The 23830-nt window shown below is 39.3% G+C and overlaps 1 protein-coding gene across 2 annotated transcripts in view; it reads left to right on the top strand.

Moving 5' to 3' along the window:
- ST6GALNAC3 (ST6 N-acetylgalactosaminide alpha-2,6-sialyltransferase 3) overlaps positions 1 to 23830 on the top strand; it is a 614185-nt gene that overhangs the window by 581248 nt on the left and 9107 nt on the right. Inside the window, exons 4-5 of one of the 2 annotated variants that reach the window (XM_065910807.1) lie at positions 10050 to 10157; positions 11217 to 13522. The exons of the other annotated variant lie outside the window; for it this stretch is intronic. Coding sequence (XP_065766879.1) covers positions 10050 to 10157; positions 11217 to 11403 — 295 coding nt within the window. The 3' untranslated portion in view covers positions 11404 to 13522. Of the gene's footprint in view, positions 1 to 10049; positions 10158 to 11216; positions 13523 to 23830 lie in introns of those variants that run through there. 2 annotated transcript variants of the gene reach the window in all.

Genomic DNA, 23830 nt, shown 5'->3' with positions numbered 1-23830 from the left:
ACATGACTGAGCGACTGAGCTGAACTGAACTGTCAGACATGTGATACCTCCGGCAATGCTAGAATGATGGTAAACAAGAGAGAGCTTAGTTAAGAACCTGAATTCTCTGGTATGACAGTCTTTGGGCAAGTCCTTTTTACGTTCCCGAACTTTCATTTGTATATTGGAGATATTAATTCTCCCCAAAGGATGGGATTGTTGTGAGAATTAAACAAAATGACCGATATATTACCCTTAGCACAATGTCTAGTACATATAAATTCTCCATAAATGATAGCAATTATTATTTATCAAAAAATATACTTAACATTTTGCTGCTTATCAAATAACCCTGAAACTCAGTGGCATACAAGAATGTTTATTTACCACTCATAGATCTGTGATCAGCTATAACTCCTCTAGATTTCAATGAACTTAGCTCTAATTTGGGGCTCAGATCTGCAGCATGGGACCCAGATTGAATGAACACTCACTATGTAGGATGTGTTGTTTTCATGATGGAGGGAAGAAATGTAAGAAACAGGAAGCATGTAATACTTAAAATCTCTACTGAGAATTGTCTCCTTGTTCACTTCTACTAATAGTTCATGAGTCAAAGCAAGTCATTTGGCCAAGCCTAAAGCAGTGAGGCAGGAAAGTTACTGACGCATGAGCAAGCCATGTTCAAGGAGGGAACAATCAAAACAATCTCGCATAGGAAAGTTGATAGAAAAACTATGGTCATTGAGACAAGGGCCTCTATGGTAGCTTGAATGGTCTGAAACTAGAAATCACATGGGCTATCCATAATACCTCACATCTTCAAAATTATGGGCCCTTTAGAAAGACCAGAGGTCCAGGGAAGGCAACAGTTATTCAGAATAGAGATTGGGCACATGATGTAATCCTGTCTCTGAGAAGCTTCACAGAGCAGAGGAAATGTTGCTGTAGAGAATGTATAGTGCAACGTTTCTTGACCAGAAAGCAACTGCAAAGGGTTCATGTCTTTAAAGCAGCAATGGTATCCATTTTCATATGTCCAATAATAATAATTTAAAAACCCTTGACAAGTTAAATGATTATGTAAAAACTGTTTTCTTTTTAAGTGGAGCAAGTTGAGAGCCTTTGGGTGTATACTGAGGAAGTCTGCTTGGAAACTACATGGAGATTAGATGCATTTGTTCATGACTTGTGACTTAGTTTATAACACAGATGAACACCACTGGATACCTCCAATAGCCTCACACATTTTTAAATTGTTTTTATTCTTCGTCATATATTGTTTACATTTTCCTCAGCTCTGAATTAATGAGGAATTTAATGAGGAAGAAAAAAAATATAATTCTCCCATTTTTCCCCTGGATACTTTCACCAGATCCATAAATTTCCTTCAGCCAAAAAAACTAGGTATATAAAACATCAAGGTATCTCTAATATTTCAAAACATAATGTAAGGAAGATAAATAAATCAGCATTACTTGTGCATCCTGCCTCTAACCAATAATTTATTATGGAAATTAAGTACTGATGATGCTTTGCTCCAGATTAGAGGGCAGAGCAGAACTATTCTGTATGCTGGTTGCTCGCATACCTTAGCACGATCTCGTAGCCAGTTCCCCCTGCCTGAGAGGTCTTCTCCTGTTCCTTTATCTGCTTGATCTTCTTACGCTTAGTCTGCAGCTCAGCTCTCACCTCCTACCTTCCCCAGTTCCCTCCAGCAGGAGCTGTTGCTCTTCCCTCAGTATTCTCATGGCAGCTGTAAGGGGATCACTCTCTCGATAGCCCTATTTTTGAAAACAATCTGTTTTCAAAAGAGTCTGTTTTCAAAGAGTCTGTTTCCCCGCCCTGACCTTGAGTTGAGATCAAGGGCAGCTTGGTCTTTCCCGTGCCTGGCACAGTGGCTCACACCTATCGTGCAGTCACCAAATCTTTCTTGAATGGATGAGGGTGAGCAGAATCAAAGCTTGATAAGATTAGAAACTAGAGAGGATATAGGGGGAGCATTTCAGGAAGATGGAAAATGTACACAAGTCAAGAGAAACAAAAGGCAGAATCTGATAGGTATAAGATGTACTAAGGAGCCATAAATGGACCCATGTGACTAGGCTTGGGAGCTCAGAAAGAATTGGGGGGTCATGTTTGTTGGGGGAGGGCCCCAAGAGATACCCACTGTCTTAGTCTGCTTGGGTTCCTGTGATAGAATACCATACTCTGGGCGGTTTGAAGAATAGGAATTCATTTTCTAATAGTGCTGGAAGCAAGGTGCCAACATGGTCGGTTTCTGGTGAGACTCTCCTTCTGGCTTGTGGCCTTCCTGCTATGTCCTCGTGTAACATGAAGGGAGCTCTGGTCTCTTCCTCTTCATATAAGGACAGTGGTGCCATCAGTAGGACCCTGACTTCATGACCTTGTGTAAAGCTAATTACCTCCCAAAGGCCCTATCTCCAAACACCATCAAAATGAGGATAAAGACTTAAGCATAAAAATTTGGAGGGGATACGATTCAGTCAATACTGTATGGTTAAGGATCTAGTCCTGCTTTAATGAAGTGGTCCAAAGAGACCTCCACTATCCATCCCTGTCATTCCTGAGGTTCCATTGTTCATTTAAGAAATTGAATGAAATCCCAGAAATCAACATTTCCAGTTGAAGGGGCTTTAAAGCCCAAGGGCAGGAGCAAAATAACCTTCTAATTTCTGAGATGAATGAACAAAGTAATTTTTGTGAGTGGTATCTTCTAGTTCTACAGCAGCCATAAATCATACTTTTGGGAGCTGAACCATTTTACTTTTAAATGTACATTTTGCAAAGAACACAGTCATTTCTTATTATGCTCCTTTTGTACAATTTTGTTGTATTCATCACTAGTCAGAGTCTTGTTGATTCTATGGCAGGAAAACTATTTGTTATATTTATAGTCCAAGTGTCTACTGATTAGCTCAGGCATTTTTGCATTAGCTGATCGGGATGGTAGTACAGCCTTAAAAGATTTATGGCTTTCTCCATTTATCCATGGTCCATATTTCATTATTTTCCAGACCTAGACTCCTTTTGTCCAGTGCATTCTTTTAGGAATCTTCCACAGTATGACATTTTTATCCATTTGAAAAGTTTATGCCCATCTGTAAATGATTCAAGCCCAGATGGAGAATTCTGCTACCTGATTTGCAGAAAGTTGTTGCTGCCTAAAGATTTGCTGGGCTTGTCCCATTGATAGATAGTACAAATATATAGTGCTAATATAATGGGCAAACTCCAGAGTATTACCATAGCTCCCAACTATCGAATGATATACAAAAATATATGACTTGGGGACAGCTGAAATTGTTTCCACACTTTGAGCTCTGCTTCCATTAGACTGGTTCACAATATTAGATTGAATCCCAAGGTGCTACTGATAATCATCAGCTATTTTTCCTGGCCAGTCTCTTTGTTTAAATATATTCTTTCATTATCCATGTGCTTTTGAAAAAATAGTAGAATGTTTTTAATTGAATAATCTGTATTCTGCCAGATACTCCTTCTCCCTAGGAAGGTATATAGAAACTTACTTTACTATTTTTATTTATCCTGCCAGTGTAGTGTATTGATGAGAGAACTGAGGTCCAATAGTGTTAAAATAAGACATGAAATATTGATTAAGTCTTTTTCAAAATTCCCTTTTTGCTCCTGAGTATAGCAGATTTTAGCAGAAACTGCTGCCACTATTGTACTCTCCAATAAACCTTCATTGTTGGAAGGGTTTGGATCCCCTTTGGGCTTTGATAAATGATTATTATGCTTTTGAAATTTTCACTTGGAATGCCCTGGGCCTTGTTTGCATTGGATCACAGAAGAAATGGATTAGAAGCAGTAGAAACGAAGGCCCCCAAAGGAACCATTCTGTGAAGAGGCGGCAGCCACAGGGATGGAGGCAACTGGACTCCTATCCTTGTTCCCTGACACTGGTTTCCCTTCCCCATTGCACAGTCCCCATTGTAGGCTAGAGACTTCCCTTTGGGTTTAGGCCGAGTGAGTATGCTGATTCTTAGCGCTGTGTTGCAAGGTAAGATAATAATTCAGTATACACCAAACCTGAATGGCTTCAGATAGACTTGTCAAGATGCTTGGCTAGGTAAGGAAAGCCAGTGGGACAGTGAGCAGAAAGTATGGGAACTGTATATAAGGAGAGCCTGGAGAGCCTGGATTTGTGCTCAGAGACATCCCCATGGCAAATCTCTCTCAGCCAAAGACCATGCACCAGCAAGTCAAGAAGTCTACTGTCCTCTTAGAGATCAGAGGAGCTTGGAACAGAGAGGAATCTGGTGAAATATGAAAGAGAACTTATTACACAGTGCATACACCACAACAGAGAATTATCGCATCTAAAACAGCCAAGATTTAAAAAAACCCTGATTTAGAGAAAGTGCTATTATTTTGCCCATCAAAGTATAAGCTTCTTGAGTTCAGAATCCAAGTTATTGAGCTAATGGTGCTCAATAATTAGAGCATCCTATGTGTGTGTGTATGCTTAGTCACTCAGTCATGAGAGCATTCTGTAAATAGATAAATTCAATGTAAGTCAGCTTTCTTTTGAAAAGTAACCATTTCTGTTTCCTCAGTTCCTCCTCCGAAATTATCCCAAAGGGACATGTCACTCACTAGAAAGTTCCAGCTTGCCAGGCATTAGGAGAAAAATGCTTCGTAGTATGTTTCCACAAATGAGAAGATGAGGGAACATCCGTAGAAGCAAGGATGCAGGTGAATGAAGAATACTGACAGCCACAGATATTGGGATTGGTAAAAAAGAAATAAGGCTAGCATGAAAAACAACATACACCTGTGACCATGTGATGGCCTTTAGCATCAAGGAACAGGGGTAAACATCAAGAGGCATGGTAGCTTATATTTTATTGGTAATAAAGTAGATGAAAAATCATATTTTAAATGATATGCCTTCAAGTATGTGCTACATCAAGGTGTTGACAGCATCATTTTTCCAAGAGATGAACAAGTAAATTTCAGCAGTTTCCAAGTGGTAAGTATCTTGATTACTAAGGAGCAGTGGGATGCAAAGTTGGCCGGTGAAAACAAATGATTGATAGCTTCCTTTTAACACTCTTCCTTTTTTCCTCCCCCCTGTGTGGCTCATTATTTTGTTGCATTAATTTAAGCTTTCCTATTGTCCTGAATTAGGGGCTAACATTCTCTTATCATCCCTATGGGAATCTTGATTGTTTATTTGTAGGTGACAATAATCGTTTTTATCCATCCCCAATTGTGGAAGGTATAAAAAGTGTCATGGCTGATGACCAGCTGGTACATAGTGCTATGTGCATGACTGACAAATTACAAGACAATATTTGGCCCAAGAGGTGACCCTTTCAGAATTTTTTAAGGCATCTGATAGTTATGCCTTAAACTAGGTCTCTCCAAGCTAAGAAGCATAAACAGCTTCACATATATCAGCTCAAGTCTTTGTCACTGATTCTATTGAACCTCCAAAAGGTCAACTGGGGTGTAAAATTTATACTTCTTCCTTTCTAGTACACCCACACAGCAGGAAAGTTTAGAAATGGTGCAGCTACAAGAAAATCCAGATGCAGTGCCATCCAGGCCAGCAAATTCCCTTAGGAACCCAGATCATCAGGGCATTTATTTGGAGTGAAGTGAAAGTCGCTCAGTCGTGCCCGACTATTTGTGACCCCATGGACTATAGAGTCCATGAGATTCTCCAGGCCAGAATACTGGAGTGGGTAGCCTTTCCCTTCTCCAGGTGATCTTCCCAACCCAGAGATTGAACCCAGGTCTCCCTTATTGCAGGCAGACTCTTTACCAACTGAGTCACAGGGGAAGCCCCTTTATTTATTTGGAAGAATTCCTCTATTAATCCAGCAGCTGCCATTCTTCCACTGCAAGTATCATTATATGGATATTAGCTGGGAGTATTGAGAAGGAACCACTTTGCTAGTCCAGGCAAGTATTATGGGTAGAAAACTTCATATGATTTTACATCCCAAATATGTCAGAGGCACCGGGGGTGGGGGGAGGGGGCGGGAAATGCAACTCTTTAATTAAGTGATGATTGTAGGACAGGACACTTGGGCAGTATGAACCTCCTAGTCTGAATCAAATGCAACACAGCTTGCTTGAAGAGCTTTTGAGCTAATTATTATGCTGTCTCTCCAGAGACAAAATAAATCAGTTGAAGCTTAAAAGCCATCGATTTGGAAAAAAAAAAAAAAAAGCCATCGATATCAGAAATGGGGTAAAAGTTTCCTTATTAGGTGGACAGATGGAAAGATCTTTGACCAGAGCCCAAACCCTGAAATTTCTGACCCTCTTTTCCTGTGGTAAAGAGAAGACAAACACACAGAGAAATCACTTTGACAACTGTACCCTATTTATCCTTTGAGGGTTCTGCTAGGAAAACCTGGCTGTTGGACTCTCAGAAACAACTATGTGAGTTGGACCAGAAAGAGCCAGGGGAGCTTATTTTGCCGAGTAGGGGTCTCACGAGTGATCCTCCCTTTGTCTCGGGGCTCTGATGCTATCTTGGTCCTTGACAGCAACTATGTGGAAGGACCAGCTCCTAGCAAAACACCTAAAAAGAAAACCGATTTGACTTAATTCAGATTTTTTTTCTCACTCAAATTAATCTTTACCCTCAGTGGTATGGTGGTGCCTTTGGTTTTAGACAGCCCTTCCAGCACCTTCCAGGAGCAATTGTGTGAAAGAGAAAAATATGGAGCTTTTCTCTCCAAAAGTTGAGGAAATGTAGCCACCACCACTGCCAGATAAAACTGTACACCCTTTTTATATACACCCCAGGCACTCAAAGGCATTTCCAAGTTACAAACATGCATTTATTGCGACCTGACCAATTGTGTTATATGCTTGTTAATTACACACCCTACATGCATGGAACATGGAACTGCCATGTGGATAAAGATGAAAATAGATTGACTATCATGGGTGATGATCACAGAATCATTTGATTTTAAAATGAGAGTAAACCTTAGGTAAGCCTTAAACTATCTCATTCTAGGGAAAAGGAAGCTAAGATGCCCCAAAGAAGCTAAGTTGTCCAAAGCTTCACGTTCCAGTCATGTCACAGCTAGAATGGGAAACCAGACCCCCTCACTCAGTTCTTTACTATGCTTGGTACTAACTCTGAAACACAGGTTCTGCTTTGCTACCCTGTATTGTGATTAATTGCTTTAACATGTGTGGCCTTCCCCACTAGACAGTGTGCTCTTTAAGAAAATATTCATCACCAACTTCTAGCATAGTCAGTAGCACATAATAGGATCCCAATGAATGTTTGTTAAAAAAAGGTGAATAAGTGGGTAAATATGTGAGACCCATCTTTTCTCATCATGTGCAAACAAATGCTGTAATTTTTTATGATCATTACTAATGCTTGGTCAGCCTAGTAATGAAGAATGGATAGGGAGGATTGGAAGGTATAAAAGTAGAACGAAAAGGCAAGAAGAGGGAAAAAATACAACTCAACAGGAAGAAAAACTGGAAAAAAATATCAGTATGTAGATAAAATTTCTAGATTTGATTTGGGAGCTTTTGGTCAAGACTCTTTGTCTCTTCTGATCTCTCCCAATTTTCAAATGACTTTTTCAGCAGATGGTGCTTTAAGCACTTCCTGTCATTGCTGCTCCTCCTCAGACACCAGAATTGCAGGATTGACTGCAGGTTGCACTGTATTATGGGCAAAGTTGCTCTCTTATATCTTCCCCTCCCTGTGGTGTGTCTTCCCACCCATTTGGCACTTGTTCCTAACCCATGCTGCTGCAACTGTTCCTGTCACAGAGGAGAGTGCATGTAACTCGATGTGGTACTGTTTCTGGAATACTTTCCATTTAGAAGACACACCGGGAGATACAAAGGAAGTCATTTTACATATTGGCATTTCAGACTCAGTGACAAATAGGCAGAGAGGGTGGATATAGATGCTCTGGGTTTGTTTCTGTTTGCAAATCAACCAAAGTTGATGAAAATAAAGGCTAAAAATCCAGTTATCAACACTCGCTGTGAGTTCCTTGCTCCTGAAATGCTTACCTGTTGAGATCTGATACTAAGTGGTGACTGTCTATGGAAGAATGAAAGGATTCAGGGTCCTAACTGTAACACACTGATGACTTGGTCCTGCAGAACTGCAGCAAGGGTGTTGGACATCAGTGGGAAAAGCTGCTGGTGGGAGTTCTGTGCCGGTGGTGGAGTGCAGGAGGAAAAGAGATGACAGCACGCCAGCTTACCAAGACATCTAGGTGGAAGATTGGAAATTTGGTCTTTTTTAGAAAGTGGTGCTACACAGTTGCCAAACAACCTGGGGTGACCCAGATGCCCCTACGGAGGAAGTTTTAAGGAGATAGGCAGTCATCTGCTTTGGGTGGATTGGGTTATCTTGGCCAAAGACGAATATGGAGATCCAGCTTTTCATCCAACATTCCCTTGAACCATTTGCAACTTGACAGACTCCTCAAATCAGCACTTACCTAATTACTCTACCCCTTCAGTTATTCTACTTGCCATCTCTTTCTTAAACATACGGAGAACACATCCTCGTATCTGTGATATGGAACACTTCCTGGAACACTCTTCCCTCATATGGTCTGTTGAGCAAGTGGCATCTGTTGCTCATCGCCAGGAGTAGAAGTCCAAACACTTCTACCCATTGTATCTTGGTATTGGAGTCACCAAAGAAAACACAACAGTCAAGCACTGTGCTTTGGAGCTGTAAGAGTGGACTCAGTCCACAGTCAGCAGGTCCCTGCCAGCAGCTGACACAGGACTGCTGGCCTGCGGGCAACCCTCTTGTGCCACAGAACAAGGGACCCCATCCCCTTTTTGCAGGGAAGAGTTATAGCAGTGAGGTTGGCCAGGTGCCATATGTCACATAGGCAGAGCAAAGGAGTGCACATTGAGTGTGAAACGGAAGAGGCTACTCCCACACAAGGTGGTGAGTCCAGCACAGGCTGTGAAACTCCTTGGTAAGGAAGTGTTCCAGGCCCAAGGCCTATTCTTTTTTTTTTTTTTCATTTATTTTTATTAGTTGGAGGCTAATTACTTTACAATATTGTAGTGGTTTTTGTCATACATTGACTTGAATCAGCCATGGATTTACATGTATTCCCCATCCAATCCCCCCTCCCACCTCCCTCCCTACCCCATCCCTCTCGGTCTTCCCAGTGCACCAGGCCTGAGCACTTGTCTCATGCATCCACCCTGGGCTGGTGATCTGTTTCACCATAGATAATATACATGTTTCGATGCTGTTCTCTTGAAACATCCCACCCTCGCCTCCTCCCACAGAGTCAAGGCCTATTCTTACGTGACCAAGAGGGGGTTGAAAGACTGCCCGCATGAGGCTGCCTTCCCATGAGGCTGCCTTTCCAGTAGGCCCATATGGTTTCTTCCCTCCTGCCCTCTCTTTTCCCCATATCTTTGATGGGCACTTAGTAGGTGCTCAGTAAAAAGATGTTCAGGAGGTTGGTAACACAGGTCTTATAAAGGAAAAGTCTTGTCTCATGATGCCTGGAAAACAGTGAAGGAAAAGTTTTCAAATGCTTTCACATACCAAGTCATTCACTTATACTGCATCCAACTTTCACTTAGAAGCCCATCAAGCATCCCAAGAAAGTGATGTGTCCAGGTAAGTCAGAAAACACCATTATCATTCAACTCCCATCAGGGCTCCAAGCAACTTGAGAAAACCTGTCCTCTGATATACAGCACTAATTTGTGTCTTACGGAAAGTCAAATAAATTATTTTTCACCTGAAGGGAGCACGATTATTTGACTCCAGATATTTGCCATATGGCTTCCCTTCCATACAACATAGCTTCTAGGCTTAAGGTAGTAAGAATGAAAGCATGCCTATAAACTATTCGGAGATAATTCAAAATAAGTGTGTATCTTTGACAGATTGTCAAGTTTCCTTATGTTTTTTCCTGATAACAAGTGCTGTGTTTTTGATAAAAGGTTGCTCATTTCTCATCACACTTTGCTGTTGCTCTGTGTGTGTCTTCCGTGTTGTTTTGTTTGTTGTTTGTTTGTTTTCATTCCCCCTACAGAGTCCAGTCTGGCTCTTACCTCAGCACGGGGTGGTTCACCTTCATTCTGGCCATGGATGCCTGTTACGGCATTCACGTCTACGGGATGATAAATGACACCTACTGCAAGTAAGATCACAGGAAATTATTTTTATGCATCTCCAATCCTGATATCTTGTCAAAATATCACAATTCATTTTAATACCATAAATCTGAGACACGGATAAAGCAACAATTATTTCCTGGCATTCTTTGCTGACATGACATTTTATTGTCAGTGCATCAAGTTGTGACTTTCAGGGATGATAAAAAGAAAAATATTTACCACAGTCTAATGTCAAATGTCAGAAGGAACCTTTTTCCTTTAGTCTGTGGCATATCAGGGACTTGTGGCTTGAAAATACAGAACAAGTTCAATGGTTATTTAATTTGCAGAACAGGTTTGTTGTTTCTGCTGCTCGAATGGTTGATGAATGGCTATCTACTCAATGGTTATATTTGATCTTGAAGGACAAAATGTCCTGAAGCCTCAGAGAGGCTGATACCTTAACAAGAATTCCTGGAAATTATATTTCACTGCTAAGTGAGTAATCTGTCAGATCCTTATTTGAAATGCATGTGTTTATCCACAGTATATCCCTGCTGGTAGGATAGTTTCTAATTAGATAATAAAACAAACCTTCCATGTTTCATCAAGGTAATGAAATAGATTTCCCTACCAACAATTGGCACAGTATCATTCAGAGAATGTTTTAATCGTATTGTCAAATGGTACCTAAGCCACAGTCTTCATAATCAAATATTTCTACTTTAACTATAAGCATAATGGAGCACAGATGAACCAAATATCTTACTCTGAAAATCATTAAGCCTCTTCAAACTCTGCTAAAGCAATCAGGTTATCCAAAGTTTGTTTCCATTATACACCATTTCCTCCCTCAAAGAATGGCTCTATGTTTGCATATAATTGGTGTGATGCATAAATTTTATTTGATTTATTAAAGCACTAAGGATCTGGTGTGTCTTTCTAAAAGCTTTTGTGTATAATAGCTTTTAACTGAGTTCATGGACAAGAATCAGGCATGGGTTTGCAAGTAATGCATTTACTGGGCACATAATGGATTCTAATAAATGAGTGCTTCATTTTTCATCTCAGTCTTTCTCCCCTTTTCTTTTTTTCTTTTCTAGGACAGAAGGGTATAGAAAAGTCCCCTATCATTACTATGAACAAGGAAGAGATGAATGTGATGAATATTTTCTTCATGAACATGCCCCATATGGGGGGCATAGGTTTATCACTGAAAAGAAAGTGTTTGCTAAATGGGCCAAGAAACACAGGATAATATTTACACACCCAAACTGGACAGTGTCTTGATGTTGGCTTTTCTGACCTTGCCACACCAGTTGACATGATCATGATGCTGAGATTGTGATGTTAATGATGCTAATGCTGATGATGGTGATGATAAAGACAACAACGATGATCAAGTTTCTGTACATTCTCAGATATGGATGGTGATTCTACCTGTAATTTGAACTTGGGATTTTGTGGAGGCTGGTTGTGCTCATTATGTTCTTTCTGAAGGTTCAACATTACATATTGCACTTTATAATTTAACTGGAATTGAAATGAAGGCCAGTAATATGACAACAGTGACCTAAGAAATTGGAAGATTATCCTTCAAGATAGCTGCCCAGGATTCTTGGACGGTGAATAACTTCCAAAATCCCTGGGATTTGACCTCATGAGGCAAGGTTACTGACTCTGGTCTCTTGAGCCTGAGCAGCTCCACCATCTTGAAGAATGGTTGATTGTCAAACACTGACCCAAGAAATGCTCTCTGGGTAAACTTGCCACAGTGACAGTTTGGCCTTGGGGCAGGGAAGAAATCTCTGTCTGACTTACCATCTTCCTACAGTACCTCCAACAGATAAAGCCTCAGGCCATTTCCTTACTAACGAGGAAGATACCATGGACACCCTACCCATCAGGATTACTTGACTATCTCAAACACTTCATTCAGAATGGGCCAACTAGCAAATCTTGATGAATTTCTACTCTCATCACTCCATTCTTACTACCTGACCCCCCAAATATAGCTAAACATATTACTAGAATGATCTGTATTAATGTTTAGTTATTTTTGGTCAAGTCCTAAATATTTCAGAAAGCTATTTAACATATAATATACCAACACTGTAATAACATATACTGTGAAAACATTCTTAAAACATAACCAAAAGGGTTTCCTAACTCTACTACAACATCCAACAACGCAAAATTTGATGCTTTTTAAAATCATGAAACAGGGAAAGCAAAGCATATTTTTACATCAATTTGTATCCTACCATACTTCATAATATATATTTGTATATTCAAATTTCTATTTTATAGGCCCAAGATGTGTCTCTCCACACATTACATTATCATTGCCAAGTGCCAACTGTTAGACATGGAGAGGAAATGATTTCTTGTATTTAATTTGACTGGAGCCTTTGCCTTCTTGGGGGTTTATTTTCCCCAGAGTGTATCGATTGCTATACCACAATAACACAATAATAATGACCTTGATGTCCAAAGTGTTTTGTCATGTAGAGTCTTTCACATATGCTGTCTCATGTGACACCCGTGACCACCCCACTGGGCTATTGCCTACACATTCTGACATATTAGCAGATGATCTATAATTTGTTAGTTGCTCTAATATATTCCAGATTGCTCCCCTTGCTAATATTCGTATAGAATAGCATTTGTGTAGACTAGCAACCAATTGATTTCAGTGCCAAATAAATGTATTATATCAAGATTATGCAGAAAGTATCCCAAGGATGGGTCTTGGCCATAGACTAAGACCCCTGTGAACAAAGGGTACTTTTGATTTTTTTCCCATGACTCCACTTAGGTGGGGAAAAGATGAGGTAAAGGGACAACAGGAAGGAATAGAAGCAGAGAAATATAGTTTCTTGTCTCCATCTTAAGATTACTTTGTTCTTCAGACACTCATTGCTTGTCAAATATTAGAGGGTTAAATTACTGAGAGAGGAGCTCAGAGACCAAAGACATCCTTCCCAGTATTCAGAGGACAAAGCTGGGCTCAATTCACAGCCTGTTTCAGAGGCTGGAAGTGATGATACTTTTCACCTCAGGAGCTCCTGTAGGTCTCTACCAGTGCTAAGTCCCACCATTAGCTATCCTTAAAATGGGTCCTCTTGTGCAAAATCCTCTTTCCTGTTCTCTTCTGCCATTTCAATACCTCAGTCCTCACATCCATAAAAATTACCAAGTGCCACTTTCATTGTTGAAACTGTTATTGTTGTTTTTCTTTTGCTGTTTCCTCATGTGACTTTCAGTTGTATATATGTTAGTTTTTGCAAGCTAATGATGGATAGGAATGCCCACTCAAAGGAAAATAAACAGATGAAAATGTCACGGTTGTAATACAGACTGTTTTTTCCCCCTGTTGTGATACAGAAGTTCCACTTTTAAATAAAAAGGAAACCTTGGTTATCAGAATGTTTCAAGGAATGACATAATGTAGTTGATTTAGTTTTCTGGTAAATGGAAAGCCAACCCTGTTTGTTTTACTGAGAAACTTCAAAACATATCCGTGTTCTCCTGCCTCACTGTGGTGCTCTGTGATGGAGACTTCTGCAACGCCACTCTGTGTGGTGGTATATATGTGTAGAATAGGCAGTGTTTCCTTTGGAGGGGTAAGGGGGGCCTCCCCTTCCCTTTTTTTCCCTTAAACTCCAGTTTTACACTTTTTATTGTTGCCTCTTATCTCCTTTTTCCACTAAGATTGGGAAACAAAAATCAGATTATTCTCATTGTGTAGGCCTAATTGAATGACTTCCAGTGCCATCATCATTTTGATAGAAGTATGAACTACACGACTTAATTTTCTTTGCGGTCTTAACAGTCTCTGCTTCCATTTCCTGTTCTTCTTTTTTAAATTATTTTATTATTCTTATTGTTATTTTATTTATTTCTACTTTTTGGCTGTGCCCCATGACGTGTGGGATCTTAGATCTCTGACCAGTGATCAGACTTGCATCCCCTGCATTGGAAGCATAGAGTCTTAACTGCTGGGCTACCAGGAAAGTCCCATTTACCCTCAGCTTTCTACTGCTAGTGGAAATACAAAGTCTAATTTGTCCTATGTTGAGAAATTTTCCACCTAAGGTTTACTGATAAAGAAACAAATGGTAAAGGAGCAAAATTCAAGGACAGAACTTTTTGTGCAAGTTTCTGGTCCACATCACAGGTTCTAGTTAACTAAAAAGGAATTCCACGCAGCATCTAAACATTGAAAAATGTGGCTAAACTCATTTATCAATGATATGTATGTATCCCAGAAGTTAATTAATATTTGTAAAAAATAAAAATATTTACATATCATCCAAGGCCCTAGGCACATGGACTCTGGCAAACACCATGATTTTCTGAAATGAACATAAAATTGTGCAAGCTAAAAATAATAAAGTAAATATTATTTTTAATTCTGCAGAATCCTTGATGAAAAGCAAGAAAATTTTAAAGTGGTTTTTAAAATTAATGTTTGAATCCTTTCTAAGTTAATCTAGTGATAAGTAGTAGTTATTTGTATTTTTATGGTACTAATGTGAGTTAGAAACCTTTTAAAATATGTGATTTTACATTGTTATCAAATCTATCAAAGAAAAACAGTTTGGAAGGATGTTTGTATATATGCACATAGAATCTCTGTGTATATATGTATATTCATGTGTGTTTGTGTGTATACAAAGGTATACATGCAAACCTGTATTCTCACTGATGTGTATGAATTATAGAAAATCTAGTTTAGACTTGATCTGAAATTTGTTGGGTTACATTTTGAATCTTGAAGAAAAAAGAAGAACCAGATTAAATGTACTGATTGCTAAGAGTATGTAAAACACAATCAGCAGCTGGCCAAAAGAATAAAGCTAGAGAAGCTGCTAAATCCAGAACTGAGGACACAATTATATGCCACGGCAGTCACAAATCAGACCTGGAAGTACAGCAATCTGTATCACAGGCTCTGCCGATTGCAGCTCAGCTAAAGTCACATTGAGAAACATCGCATCAAGCTCCATTCACACTGATGTGAATGAACACTGGTCCCCTTATTCAAATAAGCCTGTCTTTACCATAAGCAAACTGCGATTTGCATGATTTTTATTATATGGCTAGAGAACTGTGACCATTGTGAAAAAGAGGAAATTATATAAGGAGACTGCTCCTGGAGGATTTGGAATGAATCAGCTCACGTGGGAACAAGAGTCTGAACTGGGGACCTCATTGACCTTTCCAGACGTATAAAGTCACTAGAAGAGAATCACTCATCACTTCCTTAGAAAAAACAAAACAAACAAACAAAAAAAAACACTAAAGTACTTTCACCTGGTGGTGTTAACTGGACATTAATTATAAGCTCAGTTTAACTTCAATAAGCATGAAAATATAATCAGATGACTCATTAAAAAAAAAAGTAGTGTTTAATGTGGCATGTCAAATGCAAAGAACAAATTCTGTTGTCCAGTGTCAGTTGCTTGCATGTCTTAGCACAATAAATAATTTATAGTCCCAGGGCCAAGAGGGGAAAATTCTTTTTCCTTGACTGCAGTTTTAAAAGGCAAGACCTCATCATTTTCATGGTATACATAGATCCCGTGACTGAAGGAGCCAGTGCCAGCCTTTGTACATTGTCTGGACTTGTAAAACTGCAAGGGGCTTTAGAGACCAAACCATCCAACTCCTGCATCTTGGATTTGAGGAAATTGACTGGTGAAGGTGAAGCGACTTGCCAGTGGCTATAAACCAGACTAATAGCAGTACTGAGACGTAATCTCATGTCTCTTTCTTTAGTACTTTCTCCATTACGTTGTTTATTTGTTTTAGCACAGAACAGTAGCTGGAAAATGCATACTGACTTATTGGAAGACTATTCCTGGAAGCCAAGGGCTCCAATTAATGTTGATTCTATTTATGATCAAAATAATTCTTCCACTGAACTATAGAAATATTTGCATAATTGAAGTAATAGCTCAGTAATTGTTGATACTCTCTGTTATCTATATGGGCTTCCCTGGTGGCTCAGATGGTAAAGAATCTGCCTGCAATACAGGAGCCAGTTTCTATCCTTGGTCAGAAGATCCTCTGGAGAAGGGAATGGTTATCCATTCCAGTATTCTTGCCTGGAAAATCCCATGGACAGAGAAGCCTGGTCCATGGGGTCACAAGAAGTTGAACACAACTGAGCAACTAACACTTTCTATCACCGATGTTTGTTGGTAACTCTAGGCCATGTCCTATTGTCATAAAATTTGAGGATTAAAGAATGGATGGATAAAACTCAATGTCATCTTTTGTTATTGAGGATGATAAAGTCATTGATACTCTTAAGGGCTGCTGAATACAAAGGTTACCTGGTATAACTGGCAGGTCCTATTGTTGAACTGTCCCCAGAGCCTCATCCTGGCAGCAAATCAGCTGCCTGGGTTAATGAAATAAGACATTTGCAATGGCAGGTGAAATGCTACCCTTTGGTTTCACACTCAGCTCTACACTGCACATGATCTTTGAGTCTGTGTACTCTTCGGACAGTAAATCAAATGCCCCACAAGACTCAATCACCATGAAGATTGAAAGGTTGTTTTTGTTTTCTTATAGCCCATTCATGTGATATTGTTAGAAGAGGAGAATTTTGAAATATATGCACCAGGCTCTGAAATGGCTCAGAGATAGCATATTGTCCTATTGCTTATTGTTGGTTAATCTTAGAGAATCCACTAGAGTAAAATTCCACGTAAATTGCTAAGGCATCAAATCAGAACTGTCCTTGGGCGTTGTAACACTGCAGAATACATCATTTATTTTGGTTGTTCTTAACTTTTTTTTTTTTTAATGGAGTAAAAAGCTCCTCTTTTTCCACGGATACATTTCCTTTTGTTCCTGCCTTGGAGACTTCAGAAAAATAGAAGCTCACTTTCATAAAAGTGAAGAACACCTTGACAAATAAATAGCCAATATTTGCCTACCTAGTGAGCAGTTTCTTCTAAGAAACTCCAAAGGGACCAAAAGCATGGCATTTCATGGTTTCTTGTTATCTAACCTACAAAGCAATCACTTCCCTGTGTTTAACTTTGTTGGTATTGCTACTGAGTAAATACCCATTTCTATTACGTACAGTATATTTTATGCTTCACTCATTTTTCTGAGTTCACACAATTTTTGCTGTAGTCTTTCATTCACTTTAAAAACCTGTAATCTTCATCTATTTATAGAAGAAACTGTAAATGCACAGTTGTGCATTTGGTGAGGTTTTATTTTTCCTTGGCATCATATTGCTTTATTTATAAGCATCATGCCTTAGAACAAAGCTTACTAAGTGGCAGAGGACTACTGGTATATTTCAGTTTGGTTTACTTTTATGACAAGACAAATGAGGAGAGGTGAACAAAGCCAGAGAATATATGTCACTGAAGGTGCGGCGGAGTGGGTGGGGGGGCGAGGTTGGGGGGGGGGGTTTGAGTGGCAGTGAGGGAGAGAGATTCAGTACCCAAGGCAGAAAGACTTCTGGGATACTACTGTAGACGATGGCAAGAGAAGATGTCGCTCAACCTCCAAAATTTGCTTTGTCAACATTAACTATCTGATGCTGAGGTATATTGCTTATCTTGCTATGTTAGACCTGTTAGCAAAGTTGAGTTAGTACACAAGCTGCTTAAAATAGAGAAGCCTGCATCCTCTCTTCCCTCTCTCTTTCATTACTTCCTTCTTTTCCTTTCATTTCTTCCATTTTCCTTTATTTTCTTTCTAGAAAACTCAGCAGTCTTGAAGTCGAATATCATATATGAATAGTTTCTCATTTTACAATTTAGCTTAGAGTACTCTAATAAACCTATGTAGCGGTCCCCAACCTTTCTGGCACCAGGGACCAGATTTATGAAAGATCATTTTTCTGCAGACTAGGGAGGGGGGATGGTTTCAGGATTATTCAAGTGCATTATGTTTATTATGCACTTATTTCTTTTATTTTTACATCAACTCCACCATAGATCATCAGTCATTAGATCCCAGAGGTTGAGAATCCCTGCTATAACAGACCCTTATTTGAATATGATCTTAAAATGAGAATCTTTCAAGGAAAAAAGTAATAATAACCCATGCTTATATGTCAGGTTTGTTAAAGGGCTGTCATATTGCATTCAGTAACTACTAGAATACACTAGAAGGTATATAATTTTACTATAATCATTTCACATATCGGTTCAGTTCAGTCACTCAGTCATCTACAACTCTTTGCGATCCCATGGACTGCAGCACACCAGGCTTCCCTGTCTACTATCAACTCTTGGAGCTTGCTCAAACTCATGTCCATCCTGTTGGTGATGGCATCCAACCATCTCATCCACTGTCGTCCCCTTCTGCTCCTGCCTTCAATCTTTCCCAGCATCAGAGTCTTTCCAATGAGTCAGTTCTTTGTATCAGGTGGCCAAAGTATTGGAGTTTCAGCTTCAACATCAGTCCTTCTAATGAATATTCGGAACTGACTTCCTTTAGGATGAACTGGTTCGATCTCCTTGCAGTCTAGAGGGACTCTCAAGAGTCTTCTCTAACACCACAGTTCAAAAGCATCAATTCTTCAGCACTCAGCTTTCTTTATAGTCCAACTCTCATATCCACACATGACTACTGGAAAAACCATAGCTTTGATTAGATGGACCTTTGTTGGAAAAGTAATGTCACTGCTTTTTAATATGCTGTCTAGTTTGGTCATAGCTTTTCTTCCAAGGAGCAAACATCTTTTAATTTCATGGCTGCGGTCCACCATCTGCAGTGATTTTGGAGCCCCCCCAAAAATGAAGTCTCTTACTGTTTCCATTGTTTCCCCATCTATTTGCCATAAAGTGATGGGACCAGATGCCATGATTTTAGCTGTCTGAATGTTGAGTTTTAAGCCAACTTTTTCACTTTCCTCTTTCACTTTCATCAAGAGGTCTTTTAGTTCTTCTTCACTTTCTGCCATAAGGGTGGTGTCATCTGTGTATCTGAAGTTATTGATGTTTTTCCCGGCAATCTTGATTCCAGCTTGCGCTTCATCCAGCCTGGCATTTTGCATGATGTACTCTGCATATAAGTTAAATAAATAGGGTGACAATATACAGACTTGTTGCACTCCTATTCTGATTTGGAACCAGTCTGTTGTTCCATGTCCAGTTGCTTCTTCACCTGCATACAGATTTCTCAGGAGGCAGGTCAGGTGGTCTGCTAGTCCCCTCTCTTTAAGAATTTTCCACAGTTTGTTGTGATTCACACAGTCAAAGGCTTTAGCATAGTCAATAAAGCAGAAGTAGGTGTTTTTCTGGAACTCTCTTGCTTTTTCAATGATCCAGTGGATGTTGGCAATTTGATCTCTTGTTCCTCTGCCTTTTCTAAAACCAGTTTGAACATCTGGAAGTTCATGGTTCCTGTAGTGTCGAAGCCTGGCTTGGAGAAATTTGAACATTACTTTGCTAGCATGTGAGATGTGTACAATTGTGCGGTAGTTTGAGCATTCTTTGGCATTGCCTTTCTTTGGGATTGTAATGAAAACTGACCTTTTCCAGTCTTGTGGCCACTCTTGCATCTTTCAGATTTGCTGGCATATTGAATCCAGCAGCACTTTCACATCTTTCAGGATTTGAAATAGCTCAACTGGAATTCCATCATATCCACTAGCTTTGTTTGTAGTGATGCTTTCTAAGGCCCACTTGACTTCACATTCCAGGATGTCTGGCTCTAGGTGAGTGATCACACCACTGTGATTACCTGGGTCATGAAGATCTTTTTTGTACAGTTCTTCTGTGTATTCTTGCCACCTCTTCTTAATATCTTCTGTTTCTGTTAGGTCAATACGATTTCTGTCCTTTATTGTGCCCATCTTTGCACGAAATGTTCCCTTGGTATCTCTAATTTTCTTGAAACGCCCTCTAGTCTTTCCCATTCTATTGTTTTCCTCTGTTTTTTTTTTTTTTTTTTTTTTTTTTGCATTGATCACTGAGAAAGGCTTTATCTCATCTCTCCTTGCTATTCGTTGAAACTCTGAATTCAAATGGATATGTCTTTCCTTTTCTCCTTTGCCTTTTGCTTCTTTCTCTTCTTTTCTCAGGTATTTGTAAGGCCTCCTCAGACAACCATTTTGTTTTTTTGCATTTTTTTTTTCTTGGGGATGGTCTTGATCAATGCCGCCTATACAATGTCACAAACCTCCGTCCATAGTGCTTCAGGCACTCTGTCTATCAGATCTAGTCCCTTAAATCTATTTGTCACTCTCACTGTATAATCATAAGGGATTTAATCTAGGTCATTAGCTGAATGGTCTAGTGTTTTTCTCTACTTTCTTCTATTTTAGTCTGAATTTGGCAATGAGGAGTTCATGATCTGAGCCATAGTCAGCTCCCAGTCTTGTTTTTGCTTACTGTATAGAGCTTCTCCATCTTTGACTGCAAAGAATATAATCAATCTGATTTTGGTATCGACCTTCTGGTGATGTCCATGTGTAGCGTCTTCTCTTGTGTTGTTGGAAGAGGGTGTTTGCTATGACCAGTGTGTTCTCTTGTCAAAACTCTGTTAGCCTTTGCCCTGCTTCATTCTGTATTCCAAGGCCAAATGTGCCTGTTACTCCAGGTGTTTCTTGACTTCCTACTTTTGCATTCCAGTCCCCTATAATGAAAAGACATCTTTTTTGGTTGTTAGTTCTACAAGGTCTTGTAGGTATTTATAGGACCCTTCAACTTTAGCTTATTCAGCATTACTTGTTAGGGCATAGACTTGGAATTACTGTGATATTGAATGGTTTGCGTTGGAAACAGAGATCATTCTGTCATTTTTGAGACTGCATCCAAGAACTGCATTTCAGACTCCTCTGTTGACTATGAGGGCTACTCCATTTCTTTTAAGGGATTCTTGCCCACAGTAGTAGATATAATGGTTATCTGAGTTAAGTTCTGCCATTAAAGTTCATTTTAGTTCACTGATTCCTAAAATGCCAATGTTTACTCCTGCCATCCCCCGTTTGATCACTTCCAATTTACCTTGATTCATGGAGCTAATAGTCCAGGTTCATATGCAATATTGTTCTTTACAGCATCAGGCTTTACTTTCATCACCAGTCACATCCACAATTGGGTATTGTTTTTGCTTTAGATCTGTCTCTTCATTCTTTCTGGAGTTCTTTTTCCACTCTTCTCCAGTAGTATATTGGGCATCTACTGACCTGGGGATTTCATATTTCTGTGTCATATCTTTTTGCCTTTTCATACTGTTCATGGGGTTCTCAAGGCAAAAATACTGAAGTGGTTTGCCATTCCCTTCTCCAGTGGACCATATTTTGTCAGAACTCTCTACCATGACCTGTCCATCTTGGGTGTTGCTAAATGGCATGGTTCATAGTTTCATTGAGTTAGACAAGGCTGTGGTCCATGTGATTAGTTTTTTGAGACTGTGGTTTTCATTCTGTCTGCCCTCTGATGGATAAGGACATGAAGCTTATGGAAGCTTCCTGATGGGAGAGACTGTGGGGGAAACAGGTTCTAGTTCTGATGGGCGGGACCACTCTCAGTAAATCTTTAATTTAATTTCACATATGAGAAAATTGAATAACAGATAAGTAACATGTTCATGGATGCCTCACTAGAAATGGAATGAGATCTTGAACCTGGGCAATTTGACCCAGAATCAATACCTTGTTGGGGCAGACTAATCAGTTCAGTTCAGTTGCTTAATCATGTCCAACTCTTTGTGACCCCATGGACTGGAGCACACAAGGCTTTCCTGTCCATCACCAACTCCCAGAGCTTACTCAAACTCATGTCCATAGAGTCAGTGATGCCATCCAACCATCTCATCCTCTGTCATCCCCTTCTCCTCCTGCCTTGGGGAGGCAAGTTGGGGCAGGCTAATAGATATAATCAAAATTGCTCAAATTTCAGTGACAATAAAATGTTTTTTTCTCTCTAAAACATGAGTCCCCTATAGATGATCTGCTCTAACCAGCTTGTCTCCAAGGGTTACTCAGAGAGAGACACAGGCTCCCTCAATCATGTGGTTATGCCCTCCACTGCATACTTAGAGACCTCCGTATGGGCCTGCCAATGGGGAAAGTATGGGGTACTTGTTTTACAGGCAAGTCTAGAAGTGGTGTACATAATTCCATCCACATTCTATTGGCCAGACTCAACCACATGACCTGGTAAGTTGTTTAACTATGTCCCCAAGAGGAATAAAAAGGACATTCAGCAGTCTGCCATAATATTCATACACATGTTGATATATAGCCTTTAAAAAAATCACTCTGCACTGCCATAATATTCATAGACATGTTGATATATAGCTTTTAAGAAAATCACTCAGTTTTGTGAAGATATATGGATGACTCATTTATGTTGACAATCCTTATCAGGAACACTTAAAAAAAAATTTCTTTATATGGATGTCAGTACCCACACCTCGGACAAAATAAACTAGGGAGCAAAATGCTGTTTTAGATTCTACTATGCCACAAGAGGATATGATTTCCTTTTCCAGAGGAAGTGAAAAGAAAAACTAGTAAGTAAGGAACACATCTAAGTAACTTTACCAACAGTAGAAGAGACATGACTTTTAATGTCTTAATGATCTGTAGTTAAAATAATAGGGATTGATCCTTGCCTTTGATCATCTCATCTTTTGGGGCACCTATTTCCTTTGCAAAGATTAGCCTCTGTTTTCAGTTTTCCTTTGGTCTTCAGATCTATTCAGTGCTTCAATGATATGTTAAAATTTTTTTAAAAATGAAACTGCTGGTTCTAATATTTTAAAACGACAAATATCTCTCTCATATCTTCCTCCCATTCTCTGTTCACATTGGCATGTGAACTTGTTCAAGGGAAAAGGTCCAAATATGCCATAAAAGGGTTGTCCATCACCAAAATGGCACAGGTATATTCTCATGGAGAGAAGCCCCTCAAACAGTCTCTTCAACTCCCAGTATCTCTATTCCTTTCCGAGTACTTTTTATCCTTTGATGTTAGTTTCTATAAGCCACATAGAAGCCTTTTCCTCCTAATACCAACTGTATTTCACATTCCAAAATTCTTTCTCATTTAATGGGAAACTGTTCACTGTCTTGAGAAAAAATACTTCGCAAGTTAGCATATAGATTTTCCTAGTTTGTCTATCAAGGCAGATTAGTTGAGGCTCTGAAAACAAAATAATTAGAGAAGAGAATCTGCCAGTGTTTACCCTCTTCTGGGTCAATATGAAATTCCTTTTCAGAACAAGAAACTATAGCACCTAGTTGGTAAACGGCAAAAGTTTTAATTTCTAAAAGTTGTAACTGGTGATAAGAATACCTTGAACTGCCTGACAAGAATACAATAAGATTCTCACTAATCCTAATCCCATGACTAAAATTCTTGAATAACACAAGTATAGTGTACACCAGTAGCATCTTATACCATGCGCTCTTAAGAGTTCTTGCACCTAACATTGGTAAAACTTTTCAAGTATACTATGTTCTATGCTTATGAAATCACTGTAATCTCTCTAAATTATTTTCCTCCAAATTCCTGAATTTCCCCCAAAGTATAACACCTACAATGAAATAAACTCAGATTGGTCTTCCATCTTTCGTGGCAGTTTTGCTTCAAATTAAAATGACTTGTCCAACATATCTTTTGGTGATAATAATTATAATAGGTTTCATCTCTAGTTAAAAAGGGCATATACTATGCTACAGTCTTTGATGGATAAAAGGATGTTAACGTTGGATGAGGAC

This window comes from Muntiacus reevesi, chromosome 1, assembly GCF_963930625.1.
Source record: "Muntiacus reevesi chromosome 1, mMunRee1.1, whole genome shotgun sequence".
Lineage (NCBI taxonomy): Eukaryota > Metazoa > Chordata > Mammalia > Artiodactyla > Cervidae > Muntiacus > Muntiacus reevesi.
The sequence above is the reverse complement of the archived record's forward strand: the minus strand, read 5'-3'. Positions and strand labels throughout refer to the sequence as shown.